Below are 14,562 nucleotides of genomic sequence, written 5' to 3' on the forward strand. Positions count from 1 at the left end.
TGCGAAGGAGCTGGAGAAGGCGAGGGATGATCAAGCCGCTGAGTTGAGCTTCGTCCATAAATCGATTAAGAAGGTACACAGAAAATCGCATTTACTTCATTTTTGCGTAACGCCCCCTAGAGCCTACATCTCGCCATAATTGGCATTGGGAGTTCAATGTCCAACCATCCGTGGCACCAACTATTTGCAGGTGCCCCCGAACGTCGGCGAGCTCGTGCATCTTACCCGGCTCAATGTGAGCTACAACAGCATCTCCAAGCTGCCGCCCGAGGTGGCGGGCTTGCGCAATCTGAAGTATCTGAACATGGTGAAGAACAAGCTCAAGGATTTGCCGCAGGAGATGACGCAGATTGATACTCTGGAGGAGCTCAATCTCAGCATTAACAAGATCGCCGAGCTCCCGCGCGGCTTTGGATCCTACAACCACCTGCGCTTCCTCGATCTCTCTTTCAACTGCCTCACCGAGCTCTCGCCGCAAATCGGTCTCCTCTCCACCCTCATCGAACTCCACATCTCCTTCAACAAGCTCAAGTCCCTCCCTGCTGAGATCGGTACGTCGCCACTCGCTACTCGCGACTCGCTACTCGCTACTCGCATAAGCGTAAGACCGCACGCGTGCACCCGCACCGCTGCGCGTAGAGCCAAGTGTAGTACAGTAGTACTGACACATGCTCCTGTGTCATCGTGTGTGTGATCGCGTCGTCGTGTAGGCCGATGCACCAACCTCGAGATCATCAAGATGGGCAACAACTGCGTCACGAAGCTGCCGCACGAGCTCGGGCAGCTGGAGAAGCTCCGATCGCTGGACGTGTCCAAGAACAAACTCAAGCTGCTCCCGCCCGACCTTGGCGAGCTGCACGAGGTCCTGGTGGAGTTCTCCACTTCGCTCAACCCCTGTTCGTGCTCCCTCCCCCTCATCTGCATCATTGACACGACACACGTCGACACTGCACTTGCACCCACATCGGTTCCCGCTGTGTGCGCTCACAAGAGGGACGTCGTTGTCGCTTTGCTCTGTGTGCGTGCAGTCATCAAGGAGCTGGATCTGAACGCACGCAAGGGACGGGAGAAGCTCCTGGAGTACCTCCGATCCGAGGAATACGACAAGCTCTACTTTTCCGTACGTCCACCCCTCTCTTTGCCTTCCTTTTGCCTTCTTCTTCGTCATGATCACCGCTTTCTTCTCCGCCCCGTGTTTTATTTACTTCTTCTCTTCTGCTATTCTCTGACCTTCTCGCCATTCTTATTCTTTACTCTTTGTTTGTCACTTGGCGTGGAGAGCAGAAAATGGGAGAGCAGAAGGAAAGCGATAAGCTCTCGGAGAAGGACACCAAGTACTGAACACAGCAGGCCTGTTGTTTCCTCTTCTGCGCCTTCGTCCTGTTGTATTTCTATTTTGAATATAATATTTTTTCTTGAGGGAAACTGAGGGAAGAAAAGAAAATAACTTTCGCAAGGAAGGCAGGATAGTTCCGAAGAGTGATCACTTTGGGAGCGCACAAGAAAGATGTCGTTGAGTTTGATCGATCTGCTGCCGGCTGAGCTGGTGCTTGCGGTGCTATCCCACATCGACCCTCTCTCCAAAGACCCCGCCGCCGTGCGGGCCACCTGCCGTTCGTGGCGCCGCTTCCTGCGCGACGAGCGCCTGTGGCGCCAGTTCCACGCCCGCGTCTACCCCACCCGCCTGCCCGGCGATGAGGCCACCAACGAGGCCCACGACGCGCTCGTCATGCGCGGGGCTCGGTCGTGGCGCCAGTCGTTCGCCGACAAGACCGGCCGGCTCAAGAACGCGCTGGCGCACCACCAGCACCGGGCCAAGTCCAAGTCCGACCACGAGGGCCTCGAGTGGCGCCTTGTGGCGGCGGCCAACGAGGGCTGCCTGCCGCTGGTGCGGCGCTTCGCCGATGCGCTGCTCGAGCTGCTGGCGAGCCGCGGGCTGGAGCCGGCGGAGGGCCTGGCGAGCCTGGAGGCCGACAACCAGCGCCCCAACCAGCGGGCCAGAGGCAACGTGCTGCACATGGCCCTGTGTGGCGCCTGCGTTGCCCACTCCGCCCCAACCGTCAAGGTACGCACCACCGCCTTTTGATTTTTTTATATAATGTAAAATAATCGAATAAAAAAGGTAAAAAAAGAAAATGCCTAGATAATAAATCGATTTATTTATTTATTTATTTGTTTCTAGAATGTTTAATTATCTTTGCTCGCCAGCTGCTTCTGGAGCTTGGCGCCAAGGTCAAGCCAGAAAAGAAGTATGTTCGAGGCGACCCGAAGGCGCCCACAGGCAACCACCAGTACCACGCGCCGTTGAAGTGCGCGGCCGCGAGCCACTACGTCCCGCTCGCCACCCTGCTCTTGGACCATGGCGCCGACCTTGAGCCAACCGCCCTAGCGGTACGTACGCCCAACAAAGGCACTCCCCACAGCACACAGCGCACACGACACACGACGCACACGACACACACGCAACACACTGTGCGGTGATGACCACAACAACAACAACAACACTTGAGGTCAGGCGGCAGCGAGAGTGGGCGACACGGCGATGATCGAGATGCTGCTCCAGCGCGGAGTCGACCACTCGGACGGCAGTGCGCTTTGGTTGGCGGCGCATGCCGGCCACATGGACGCCTTCAGGCTCCTCATCGACCGCGGCTGCGATCCCAGAATCGGTCATGCGCTGGGGAATGCGGTGATCGCGCGCGATGTCGACGCGGCGCGCCTGCTGACCGATCACGGCGCCGTGCCGACCAGCGAGCACGTCGCCATGGCTCTGGGACATGGTATCTGACCCTATCCACCCTAGAACAGATATTTGTGCTATGTGACCCCCAGATATTCGCGCTGTCCCTCGCTCTGGTGCCACATTCTCGACATTCCTCACCACTAGTGTGGCCGCGTGGACAGCGGGGTGGGCCTCTACGGTGGAACTGCTGCGCGTGCTCGCGTCGGGCATCGAAACGAACGAATCGTACAGTTTGCTGACGTCAGCCGCGGTGGCCGCCGGGGACGAGGATGTATGCCGCTTCCTGATCGAGCACGGCGTCGACATCAACACCCACAACGACGAGCTGCCGGGCAGAAAAATTATCAACACGCCGCTTCACCACGCCGGTCAGCCCCACCACCACCTTGTTGTCGTGTCGTGTGTGTGCGGTGGTGCGTGTGTGTGCGGCGGTGCGTGCGCGTTTGTGTTGGTGGAGGCTCCGGCCTGACCGGCGATGTACGCAGCCAGGACAAACAATGTAGACCATGCGAGGTGTCTGCTCGCGTGCGGCGCGTCGACGGACGTCAAGCACAAGGAGACCGGGGTGACCGCGGTGAGCCTGGCGCGCCAGTACGGACACACCGAGGTCGCGCGACTCATCGCCAAGCACCGCGGGTCGGGCGCCGCCAAGGACAAGAAAAAGAAGAAGACGAAGACGAAGACGAAGACGAAAGCGAAGCGGCGACGAAGACCAGCAAGTCGAGCGGGAAGAGAAAGAACCGGTCGTCATCACAGAGCGACATGAATGAAGAAGAAGACGACGACGACGACGACGCGAAGAAGCAGAAGAAGAAAGCGAAGACGACGAAGAAAACGAACAAGGAGAAGAAAGAGAAAGAGGTGTCGGGCGAGAGGCAGGAGGAGCTGGCCCTGGAGGCCGACGTGCGCCGGCTGGCCAGGTTGGACAAGACCGACGTGTTCGCGCTGCGCCAGCTGCTGCGCACGGCGGGCATGAAGCCGAGCGAGATCCCGCGGCGCAAGGTGGAGATGCTGCGGGCCGCGGTCGCGCGTCTCACCGGCGACGACGCCGACGCCCTGCTGGCCAAGTGTCGTCTCCCGCCCAACGCGAGAAACCCATCTCCAGCGCGCCACGTGACTGAGATATAGACAATAGAGAGCATCAATAGAATATATGATATGTTTCTCTACATGTTAAAATATGACAGGTCACGACAACTAAATAGTTAGGCATGCATTATGCTTGTCAGAGACGACGATGACGATGACGATGACGACGACGACGTTGTTGGCGAAGACGTGGGTTGGGCGGTGGTGTGGGCCAACGGACGAAGGCGCAAGCTGAACGCGTAGTGCGGCGCGGGCTTCACCCAGTATCGGGGCAGCACGGTCAGGCCGGACCACGAGTCGTCGCCTGCCGCGCGCGCAGCCACGCGTGAGCAAACGAACAGCCCGCCGACCACAACACAATGGCGCCGAGTAGCAGCAGCAGCAGCAGCAGTACCGCCGAGGCCCATGGTGAGATGGTCGATGCAGAGATGAGCGTGCTCGCCCGAGGTCAGCTCCGTCGGATGATCCGCCGCTGCCACATCTGATCATCAAACCATTTATTTGAGCGCCGCACACGACACAACACGCAGCACGCAACACGACACGCACTACCGCACACACACGCACGCACGCACGCACGCACGACGAGCCGCACCTTGGGCGCTGTACGGCGAGGCGCTGAATTGGAAGTGCGGAGGAGGTGGTGGGCGGTCGCTGTCTGCTCGAGTTGGGAGACCAGACACGAGCAGCCCCGCCGCCGCACAATCGATGGAATCCGTCGTCGGTGAGCGGAGGGCGAGCCATCGCACGTCCGTTCGAAGGCCCGAGTCCTGCGGGAACACGTACGGCTCGAAGAAGCCCTCCGCCGCCTGCTCGTATACGCCCACCTTCGCCCTGCACCCCGCACATGCACACCGCACGCACACGCACACGCACACGCCGCACACGTCGAAAGTTGAGTGAAAGGCCAAGGCTTGGCTGTTGTCGTTGGAGTGGTGGCGCCGCACCCGCGGTTGCGGTCGGGGTAGTTTTCGTGTGGGCCGCGGCCGTAGTAGGCGAGCCGCGCCTCGCGGGGCACCTCCCACGCGAGCCCCACCCGGGCCAGGCTCAGCAGCTCGCCCGCCTCCACCATCGCCTGCCACTCGCCGCCGCCCATCACCACCACTTCGTTGGCCATCACAACGTCGCCGCCGCCGTCGCCGCCGCTGCCGATCGAGTACTCGACGCGGTGCTCGACGGAGAAGTCGTCTGCGTCGCCGCCGCCGCTGCGTCGACGGTAAAGAAAGGATTGGCGGACGACGATGGCGCCGTGGTCGCGGCGGTCGACATCAAATGCGACAAGGCGGGAGGCGAGGTCGTCGAGGCCGAGCTTGCGCCAGGTCCTGGAATTTGAGGTAGGCCGTGTCAGCCAAGCCGAGTTGTGCTTGGAATTCCATCAGTGAGTACGTACGCAGCCGGGCCGAGACCCAGGGAGAGATCGTTGTCGGTCGGCGCTCGCCACAAATTGAGGCGCGGCCCGCGCAACAGCACGCACTGCATTCACCGTCAGACGACACACACACCGCATCACCGCACACACAACGCACCACACGCACACAACGCACACGCGACGTACCGTGGTGGTGCTGTAGGAGACGCGTCCGTCGCGCTTGTCGAACGTCAAGGTCCAGCCGGCGGTCGGGTTGGTCACCACCAGCTCGTCGTCGGTCTCCCGGTCGACCAGCGCGGTGGCCACCATGGCCTCGTCGGCCTTGGCCTTGGCGGGCGCCACGTCATCATCGCAGCACGTGGCCACGAACTGTTCCCAGGCGACGCAGTGGCCCGCGCGAGCCCACGGCTCGTCGTGCTTCAAATTCCAGCTCAGGTCAAGCCAGTAGTCGCCGCGGCCGCGGCTGCTGCCTTTGATGTCGACGGCGTCGACGTTCAGCGAAAGCGCGACGCGGCGCGTGCCGCCCGGCTGCAGGACCAGCTCCGGCAGTCGGCCCCTGCCGACCACTTCGCCATCGCGCCAAAGCAGCCACTGTCGTATGCGTGTGCGTGCGGGTGCGGTGTTAGCGCCGGTGCGGTGTGTGCGGCGTGTTGTGTGCGGGTGCGGTGTGTGCGGTGTGTGAGGCCGTACGTGGGCGTCGAGATGCGAGGTGTCGCGGAAGGCGTAGCGGCTGCGTAGCTCCACCTCGGCCACGCCACGGGCCGGGTCAAAGGTCACCACCGTCGCCCCAATCGGCTGTTGCACTGCAACCACAAATCAATCAATTCGCCAATTAGTAATCATTCAATCAATCAAGAAAGAAAAACCATATAAGTTCTTGGGCGAGGTTTGTTCACATGAACAAACCTTTGTGGCATTCGTGGATGGCCGGGTGGGGCGAGCGATCCGGGAACACGAGGCCGTTAATGCAGAAGTTTCTGTGTCATGCAACACACACACGCACGCACACGCACACGCACACGCACACGCACACGCACACGCACACGCACACGCACACGCACACGCACACGCACACGCACACGCACACGCACACGCACACGCACACGCACACGCACACGCACACGCACACGCACACGCACACGCACACGCACACAAGGAAATAATGTTTTTTTAGGGTGGTCGGTTGCAGCCGAGGAGGTGATGGCGAGCGAGGGAGCGTACTTGTCGTTCTTCAGGTCGCCAAAGTCGCCGCCGTAGGCAAAGAACGGCCGGCCGTCGTTGTTGGTGTGCTTCACCAGGCCCTGAGTGCGTGCGCAGACAAAGAACGACACGCGCGCGCACGATCAGCTCCACGTATGCGCCGTGGGAAAAAAAAGGAAACGAGCACCTGGTCGACCCAGTCCCAGATGAACCCGCCGGCGAGACACGCGTGTGCGTCGAACAGGTCCCAGTACTCCTGGAGGTTGCCCGTGCTGTTACCTGCACACACACATACACACACAACACACAACACACAACACACAACACACAACACACAACACACACACACACGGCTTCAGCAACACCCGCGGAGGGGGGGACGGTTATGAGGGGGCGGGCGTGCCCATGGCGTGGGCGTATTCGCAGAGCAGGATGGGCCGGGGCTGCTCCTTGAGCTCCTCTTCAATGGCGGCCTGGCGCAGCCGTTCAACCGTCGAGTACATGAAACTCACCACGTCCACCACATCACTGTTCTCACCACACACACACACACACACACACACACGCTCAATTCAGTGTTCACGGTCTGGGGCCACAGGGCGATCCGTGTGCGAAGTAGAGGGTGGGCTGGTGCGAACCTGTACTGGGCGGGCTCGTAGTGGATGGGGCGCGTGGGGTCACGCGCCTTGAGCCACGCGCGCATGGCGCCCTGGTTCCGCCCGAACCCGCTCTCGTTGCCTGTTCGCGCCCAGTTAGCAGCTCGTGAATCATGTGTGTCGTGTGCATGTGCGTGTGCGCGGTGATGTGTGTGTGCGTTCTGTGTGCGGTGGTGTGCGTGTGCGTGTGCGTATTGTCGATCGTGCCGTGTCGTGCGCGCGTACCCAAGGACCACATGATGATGGAGGGGTGGTTCTTGTCCCGCTCGACCATCGACGCCAGCCGGTCCACGTACATGGCCTCATACCTGTTGACGATGATGATGACGTCAGCAGCCGGCCACACACACGCCCGCGCCCGCGCCCGCGCAACGGGTTGACCGAGAGATGCTGACGGGAGACCTACGCGGGGTCGTCCGAGAAGTGGTCCCACAGGCCGTGGGTCTCGATGTTGGCCTCGTCGACGACGTAGACGCCCAGGTGGTCGCACAGGAGGTAGAAGAAGGCGTCGTTGGGGTAGTGCGACGTGCGGATGGCGTTGAAGTTGGCCCGCTTCATCATCTGCACATCCCTGATGGCCTCCCGCTTGCTGTTGTCGTCGACATCGGCGGCTGTTGTCGACGACAACGACGATGCTGACGTGGCCGAAGTCGGGAATGAGGAGAATGCGCCGATGCCCTTCCAGGCGTTGAACTCGTGTCGGTTGACGCCGCGCAACTTGAGCGGGCGGCCGTTGAGCAGGAGCGCGCCGTCGCGGGGCGACACCGAGACGCGCCGGAAGCCGACCTTGACCGCATGGTAGCTGCATCGCTGGAATTCCTCACCACCGCCGCCACCGTCGAGGCCATGGCTGCTCAGCACGAAGAGCGCAGTGTAGAGGCGGGGAGTCTCGGCGGTCCACGGCTCGACGTCGCCGATGGCCGCCTGGAATTCCACCACGACCTCGCCGTCGACAGTGTTCGAATTCCAGTCTACATTCTTGGTGCAGCGATGAAGGACCGAGTGCCGCTCGGCGAGGTTGTGTTCGTCGTCGACATACGTCAGCTCGCCGTCGTCGAAGAATCGGAACCGCCGCCCGGCGTCGGCGTCGGCGATGAGCTGCATCTCGACGCGGGCCACCCGGGAAGCGGGAGCGGCCGGGCCGGCAGCGACACGGAGCGAGGCCGCGAGCAGGCCCTCGGTGCAGCTTTCGGTGGTCGTCGACACATAACATCCCATCGAAGAGACGAAGAGGAGGAATGTGGTGAATGTGAGAAATGCTTGATGATGAGGCCAGAGGTACGTTACCTGGGGTCGGTGAAGTCCGTGCGAATGGTCACGTCGCGCAGGTGCACCGGTGGCACGCGATGCACGCACACCGACCGCACGATGCCGCTCAGGTCCCAGAAATCCTGTACAGCACAAGAGGGAAAATGTGAGCAGTGTACTCACTGGTGTGGCTTGTGTTGTGCGTGTGCGTGTGTGGTGTGTGTGTGGTGTGTGTGTGCGTGTGTGCGTGTCGTGTGTGCGTGTCGTGTGTGTGTGTGGTGTGGTGTGGTGTGGTGTGTGGTGTGTGGTGTGTGGTGTGTGGCGTGTGGCGTGTGTGGCGTGAGCGTGTTCACCTGATCTTCGAGATACGAGCCAACGGACCAGCGGTAGACCCGGACGAACAGAACATTGTCCGTGGGTCGCACATACCCGCCGATGCTGAATTCCTGGGTGTGTACAGTGTACGCGGTGCGTGTGCGGTGGTGAGTGCGTGCGAGCGGCAGAAGGACGAGAAAAGAGGATTACCTTGGGCGTGAAGGAGTCCTGTGCGTAGCCCACGGCGTGTCCGTTCACCCACACGTGGAAGGCCGACCTGACCGCCTCGAACCGCAGGAACACGTCATCGCGCCCGCCCGGCCCCTCCTTTAACGGCCGGACGATGATGACGTCAGCAGCACCAGCCAGCCCAGCCAGCCCCCCCCCAGTCATCCACAGACGGTGTACCGCGAGCCAAGCGGGCGGCAGCGAGAACGACACAGCGTAGGTCCCCACGAAGTTGTCCTGGGGCGCCCGCGGAGGCGACACCTGAATTCAGCGAACCCATTCACGCAACGCAACACGACACGCGACACACGACACGATCAGCCTACGTAACAGTTCAAACGGAGCGGATTGAGCTGAGCAGCTCAAGGTTGCGACGGACCGGGTCGAAGGGGTACTTGATGTTGGTGTAGACGGGCACATCTCGGTTGCCCTCCGACGTCGGGTGGCCTGGCAGGCGGCCCAGCAGCTCGAGCTGCCAGTTGGAGGGCACCTCGACGTCTGCCCAGCCCTCGCCGGCTCCGGCGTGTGCGAACGGGTGGTGGGCGGGCTCGGGCGCCAGGGAGGCGTTGAGGGCGCGCTTGAACTTCCAGTGGCGGCCGTCGAGGCACAGCACATGGTCCGAGGGCACGTACGGGCTGCTCGTTCCTCTGTGTTGCGTGTGCGTGTGCGGCGTGTGCGTGTGTATGTGCGTGTGCGGTGGTGCGTGTGCGGTGGTGCGTGTGCGGCGTGGTGAGTGTCCACAAAAAGTGTGGTAGTGTTGAAGAGGGGTCACCTGGTGGCGTGCAGCACGTAGCGAGGATCGACGGAGCGCAGGGCGCTTCGCGCGTCGGTGTGGGGAGGCAGCCACGCTCGCGCCTTCTCCCGCCCCCGATGCACCACTATGGCACCATTGTTTAATAAATGGAATATGAGTTTTTAGTTTTATAAAACTAAAAACAAAATTAACGATGAAGAAGTGATGAGCGGCCTCCAAAAGGGAAGAAGATGCATGCAAGGATTGCAGGAGGCGCACCCGCAGGATTGTTCCAATCTTCTTCGATGGCCAGCCGTTCCATTTCAACAAATGGAAGGAATTGAATTGAAAAAGAAAAAGAAAAGTGAGTATTTATTCTTTGAACTCACTTTGACAACACGCGGTTGTGGCATGCATCAGATGGAGGGCGAATGGCCGGACGACATCATATGTGAGATCCTGGAGCACCTCGATTTCCAATCCCTGTTCTCGTGTGGCCAGGTGTGCCATCAATGGAAGACGCTCACCGAGAATGAATTTTTTCAGAGAGGCAAGAAAGACGAGAAGCGATCCAACTTCCCCTCAGGTGAGCAGCCACCCCACCCTCCTTCTTCCTCATCTCCCTTTATTACTTTCTTTGCCACAATCTTCATTCATTTCATTTCATTTTCATTTGCACACATCATCTTCCACAAAAGCACCTGCCATTGGGCTCAATCCTATGCAACAAGAAGGGCATGGAGCTTCTTCTGACAACACTCTCCCACATCTTTCGCTAAATGCACTTCACAGCAATTCGGCACTACTCGGCCACTCTCCATCTCAATCCCAAGTACTCGCGGGCCTACAACCGACGCGGCAACGCCAAGTACATACAGGGCGACCGCGTCAACGCAGAGAAGGACTGGCGGCTGGCGGCCACCTTCGCCTCGCCCGAGTTCGACGAGACCATGACCGTGGCCGAAGCCAAGATCATCAAAAGCAAGATCCTCGTCGTCGAAGCCAACTACGAAAAGGTCTGTTGTCGTGTCGTGTCGTGTCGTTGGTCGTGTCGTTGGTCGTGTCGTGTCGTGTCTCGTGTCGTGTCGTGTCGTTTTTTGGCGGAACACCCTCTCACTTGCCGGTGCGTCAGGCGCTTGAGGAAGCGGCGGCGGCCATCGAGGCCGATCCCACCAACGCCGATGCCTATCACCAGCGAGGCTTTGTCAAGTCGTTCACAGGCGACATCAGCGGTACGTTCGAGGTCTCGTCTGTGCGCGTGCACGTGTCGTGCGTGTCGTGTCGCGTGTCTTCTTCAAGCGGCTAACGTACGCACCCATCAAGGCGAGATCGAGGATTTTTCAAAGTGTATCGAGCTCAAGCTGCGATTGAATCCGTTCGACGCCTACAACGCCTACAACAACCGCGGGTTGGCCTATCAGGTAACGTCGACGTCGCGCGCGCGTGTACGTGTGTGCGGTCGTGTGTGTGTGTGGTGTGTGGTGTGTGTGGTGTGTGTGTGGTATGTGTGTTATGTGTGTTGCATGTGTGCGTGTGCGTGCGACCCGGTTCCTGACGCCGCACGCACGCACGCGCTGAGTTGCAGGACCGGGAGGAGTGGGATGAGGCCATCCGAGACCACACCGAGGCCATCCGATTACAGCCCAGCTACGGCATCGCCTACAAGCACCGAGGCAAGGCCTACCGCTGCTCCGGCGAGCTTTCGCTCTCCCTGAATGACCTCACAAAAGCACTCGGGGTACGACACGCAACACGCAACGCGTGGCACGACACGACACGCAACACGACACGACACATACGTGTATCTTATGTAAATGGTGTGGTGCAGACAAATCCGAAGGACGTGGACGCGCTGGTGGAGCGGTCGTACACCTACTATGAGCTCGGCCAGCCCGCCAACGCCATGGTGGACTGCGAGGCCGCCATCGCCATCGACCCCCTATGCCACGACGCGTTCACCGTCAAGGCCGGTAACGTTCCCCTCACACTATTTATTTGATTTATTTGATTTGTATTATGTGTTTATTTATTTGAATTGTTTATTACTTGTTGTTTACTTCTATTTTTTAAAATTGTGCAGGGCTGATGGCCGACGTGGGCGACAGCGAGGGCGCGATCGAGATTCTTACGGGCCTGCTCGACCAGGCGCCCGACGCCTTCACATTCCGCTTCCGGGCCGAGCTCCGAATCCTGCGACAAGACTTCGAAGGCGCCAAATCAGGTAAAACAAACACATCACAATTCAAGCTTCTGTTGCGTTGCAGCGGCTTCAACATGTATGTAAGTAGCTGACGACACACCAACATCAACATCACCGCCGACATCAATTAAAGACTACCGGCGATGTCTCGAGCTCGACCCGACTGACGAGGACGTGCGAACTCGACTAGAGCACCTGGAGGAGCATCTCGCCCCACCAGGCAACGGAGGCGGTGGCACCGCATAGCCCCTCACTCGCGTGTGTGCGTCGTGTGCCGTGTGTCTCGTTTCGTGTGTGTGCGTGTGTGCGAATGCTTGCTGATGTGTATGGCATATGAGCTACAATTCAGGGCGTCGTCCGCAACACATTGAATGAACGAACAAGACAAGATGAGGCGAACAAAGAAAAACAAGAATACAAAAAGAGGCGCATTGGAGGTGCTTAGGCTCCGAGGTACTCGGGGTTGTTGCCTCGGCCGACGAGGTTCATGGTCTTGCGGTAGGAGTAGACGCAGCCGTCCTTGACCAGGCCCGGCAGCGACACCCAGAAGGCGTACTGCGGGATCTGGTTCTCGATGCCCTCCTCCTTCCGATACCACTTGTTGAACGCGAAGCCCGCCGCGAAGTAGACGATCGTCACCGAGAACAGCCTGGACGGAAGAACGAAAACGAAGAGTGAGAAGAACGAAAAATGAAGAAGAACGAAGAGTAGGAGCGAAGAAGAACGAAGTGCGAATGGGGGGGGGGGCTACACGATGATGAAGATCCAACCGCCGGCCAGTCCACCGTCATCGTCGCTGCCGCCGCCGCCGCCGCCGCCGCCACCACCATTGCCGCCACCGCTGGACTTGACCGGGCAGGCGTAGACCGACTTCCAGTCAAAGAAGAAGTTGTTAAAGCTGGGTTCTGCGCCATTCGGACCCTGCGTTGATCGATGCAAGAGAAGAAGTGGTGAGACGGAGAGAGCGATAGCGATGACGATGAAGGTGATGTTTGGGGGGGGGGTAGAGAGAGCCGTACGGGGACCATGTTGCCCACGGACGTGAAGTTGGGATCGCAGATAAAGTCGATGGTGGTCGTGGCCGGCGCGCCTGCGCCGGCAGAGCTGGTGAACACGACCCGGAAGCCCTGCATCAACCAAAGCAAGACCCTTCGTTAGGCAACGCGTGCAGTTGTGCGCGTGCGGTTGTGTGCGTGTGCGTGCGTCGTGTCATCGGAGAGATAGAGAGCTCCAAACCTTTTCGTTACCGGGGCGCGGAGACGAACTCCACCGGGCCGTGGCGTAGTCGCCCAACGGCCAACCGCCTGCATCACGATGGTCCCACCAGAGAGATGAGAACCGCGGTGAGCCCAGAGAGAAAAAGAGAAAAAAAACGAAAAGAGAAACGTAGCAATTAAATTAACAAATAAATTATTGTAAAAATTATAATTAGAATAAGTAATAATAGAATGAAAGCGACGGAGGAAATGGGAGTGGGACCGGAAGTGGAGCCGGAGACTCTCTGACACAACGCCACGCCCTGGTACGTTTGGCACTGCAGTGTGCAGAGAGAAAGGATGATGACGGGCTAAGCATCAGAAAGCTCTCTCCGCGGAAACGAGTTGCGGGGGAGGGAGTGCACGTACGGTGGTGGGCATGCAGGGAGTGTAGGTCACCACGAACGAGGCCCATGTCGCGCTCTGCCAGTCGGAGAAAAGATGAAAAGGAAAAGGAAGAGGAAGAAGAAAAGGATTAGTTCGCTGGGCGGGGGGGGCACTTTCTTTAGGGAGCGGGAGAGGGGCACACTAACCTGCTGGTAGGCGCTGAGGGGCGAGAGGTCGTATTTGAGTCCGTTGATAGTGTTCTGGCACTGCGACTGCCCGGCGGCGAGAGCAGCGAAGCAGCAGCACAGGAGAGCCACGACTGCAAAGTGGGCAGGCAAGGCCTTCATGTTCTCTCTCTTCCTCTCTCGGTGGTGCGGGGTCGAAAATAAAAGTGAGAGCGGAAGATCTCCGGGGGGAAGAGGCGGGGCAGGAAAGAGGAGGAGAGAGATCCTCGGTGATGCCGACGAACAATGAGCAGCAGCAGCAGCAGAGCGCAGGGAAGAAGGAAGTCTCCGTCTCACCACACAATTCGGGACACGGGGAACACCCAAAGAACGTGAGAACTGCCCCCGTTGGCGGGCGGGTTGAGATGATGGAAAGCTTTTCCGATATTTCTGAAGGCGAGAACATTTTTTGAGAGTTTTTTTATGTTTTTTTGGGTCTTGTAAACAAAATTGTCAACGAGCCGCGTTCGTCAGGGCGAGGTCAGAGCTTGGAGCGCGACTCGTGTCGAGAGCACAAGAGACATGCTTTCGGAGGATGGTAGAGCGTAGACTTGCAGAGAGCTTGGGTTGGGCGGACGAGGTGGGGGCATTTACTTCTTGCCGGCCTTCTTGGCCGAGGCGGTAACCTTACCGGCCTTGGGGTCCTTGCGGGTGACGGCCTTGATGACGCCGACGGCGACGGTCTGCCTCATGTCACGGACGGCGAAGCGGCCGAGGGGCGGGTAGTCGGTGAAGGTCTCGACGCAGAGGGGCTTCGAGGGGATGAGGAGCACCATGGCGGCGTCTCCAGACTTGACGGCCTTGGGGTTGTCCTCCATCTTCTTACCCGAACGACGGTCGACCTTCTCGAGGAGCTCCTTGAACTTGCAGGCAATGTGGGCGGTGTGGCAATCGAGCACGGGGGCATAGCCAGCGTGGATCTGACCAGGGTGGTTGAGGATGATGACCTGGGCGGTGAAGTCCTCAGTCTCCGT

The 14,562-nt window shown here is 59.5% G+C and overlaps 8 protein-coding genes across 8 annotated transcripts in view; 3 read left to right on the forward strand and 5 right to left on the reverse strand.

The window, feature by feature from the left end:
• Positions 1–184: 184 nt before the first annotated feature.
• ACA1_200360 (leucine rich repeat domain containing protein) lies at positions 185–1,341 on the forward strand (the record flags this gene model as incomplete). Its single annotated transcript, XM_004341773.1, has 4 exons — positions 185–551; positions 711–896; positions 1,029–1,120; positions 1,285–1,341. Coding segments are annotated over 4 exons (702 nt in total), but the record flags the coding sequence as incomplete, so codon positions are not given.
• Positions 1,342–1,507: 166 nt separating this feature from the next.
• ACA1_200370 (Fbox domain containing protein) lies at positions 1,508–3,871 on the forward strand (the record flags this gene model as incomplete). The annotated part of the gene is given in 7 exon segments (XM_004341774.1): positions 1,508–2,065; positions 2,209–2,391; positions 2,516–2,780; positions 2,905–3,111; positions 3,229–3,256; positions 3,336–3,379; positions 3,396–3,871. 7 exon segments carry the CDS (start codon positions 1,508–1,510, stop codon positions 3,869–3,871), a joined length of 1,761 nt encoding a protein of 586 aa, XP_004341822.1.
• A 77-nt stretch (positions 3,872–3,948) lies between these two features.
• On the reverse strand, positions 3,949–7,355 carry ACA1_200380 (glycosyl hydrolases family 2, TIM barrel domain containing protein; the record flags this gene model as incomplete). The annotated part of the gene is given in 13 exon segments (XM_004341775.1): positions 3,949–4,136; positions 4,227–4,313; positions 4,428–4,490; positions 4,509–4,666; positions 4,780–5,154; positions 5,223–5,305; positions 5,388–5,792; positions 5,892–6,004; positions 6,108–6,178; positions 6,423–6,502; positions 6,589–6,673; positions 7,040–7,139; positions 7,283–7,355. The coding sequence occupies 13 exon segments, from the start codon at positions 7,353–7,355 to the stop codon at positions 3,949–3,951; spliced, it is 1,881 nt and encodes a 626-aa protein (XP_004341823.1).
• Positions 7,356–7,459: 104 nt separating this feature from the next.
• On the reverse strand, positions 7,460–8,161 carry ACA1_200390 (LacZ, putative; the record flags this gene model as incomplete). The annotated part of the gene is made up of 1 exon (XM_004341776.1): positions 7,460–8,161. One exon carries the CDS (start codon positions 8,159–8,161, stop codon positions 7,460–7,462), a length of 702 nt encoding a protein of 233 aa, XP_004341824.1.
• Positions 8,162–8,340: 179 nt separating this feature from the next.
• ACA1_200400 (glycoside hydrolase family protein) lies at positions 8,341–9,903 on the reverse strand (the record flags this gene model as incomplete). The annotated part of the gene is made up of 7 exons (XM_004341777.1): positions 8,341–8,448; positions 8,659–8,751; positions 8,831–8,947; positions 9,029–9,109; positions 9,228–9,495; positions 9,621–9,726; positions 9,861–9,903. 7 exons carry the CDS (start codon positions 9,901–9,903, stop codon positions 8,341–8,343), a joined length of 816 nt encoding a protein of 271 aa, XP_004341825.1.
• Positions 9,904–10,001: 98 nt separating this feature from the next.
• ACA1_200410 (tetratricopeptide repeat domain containing protein) lies at positions 10,002–12,156 on the forward strand (the record flags this gene model as incomplete). Its single annotated transcript, XM_004341778.1, is given in 11 exon segments — positions 10,002–10,032; positions 10,047–10,066; positions 10,083–10,167; positions 10,374–10,597; positions 10,714–10,813; positions 10,905–11,002; positions 11,167–11,319; positions 11,410–11,551; positions 11,662–11,802; positions 11,915–12,013; positions 12,131–12,156. The coding sequence occupies 11 exon segments, from the start codon at positions 10,002–10,004 to the stop codon at positions 12,154–12,156; spliced, it is 1,119 nt and encodes a 372-aa protein (XP_004341826.1).
• A 66-nt stretch (positions 12,157–12,222) lies between these two features.
• Positions 12,223–13,711, reverse strand: ACA1_200420 (Autophagy-related protein 27 protein; the record flags this gene model as incomplete). The annotated part of the gene is made up of 7 exons (XM_004341779.1): positions 12,223–12,430; positions 12,533–12,702; positions 12,801–12,908; positions 13,018–13,085; positions 13,261–13,315; positions 13,407–13,460; positions 13,571–13,711. 7 exons carry the CDS (start codon positions 13,709–13,711, stop codon positions 12,223–12,225), a joined length of 804 nt encoding a protein of 267 aa, XP_004341827.1.
• A 467-nt stretch (positions 13,712–14,178) lies between these two features.
• ACA1_200430 (elongation factor 1-alpha, putative) overlaps positions 14,179–14,562 on the reverse strand; it is a gene marked incomplete at both ends in the record, with an annotated part of 1,434 nt that continues 1,050 nt past the window's right edge. Inside the window, one exon of the mRNA XM_004341780.1 lies at positions 14,179–14,535. Within this exon, the coding sequence (XP_004341828.1) occupies positions 14,179–14,535 (357 nt within the window). The remainder of the gene's footprint in view (positions 14,536–14,562) is intronic.

The sequence above is a fragment of the Acanthamoeba castellanii genome (genome assembly GCF_000313135.1).
Source record: "Acanthamoeba castellanii str. Neff unplaced genomic scaffold scf7180000084753, whole genome shotgun sequence".
In the NCBI taxonomy this organism is placed as follows: Eukaryota; Discosea; order Longamoebia; family Acanthamoebidae; genus Acanthamoeba; species Acanthamoeba castellanii.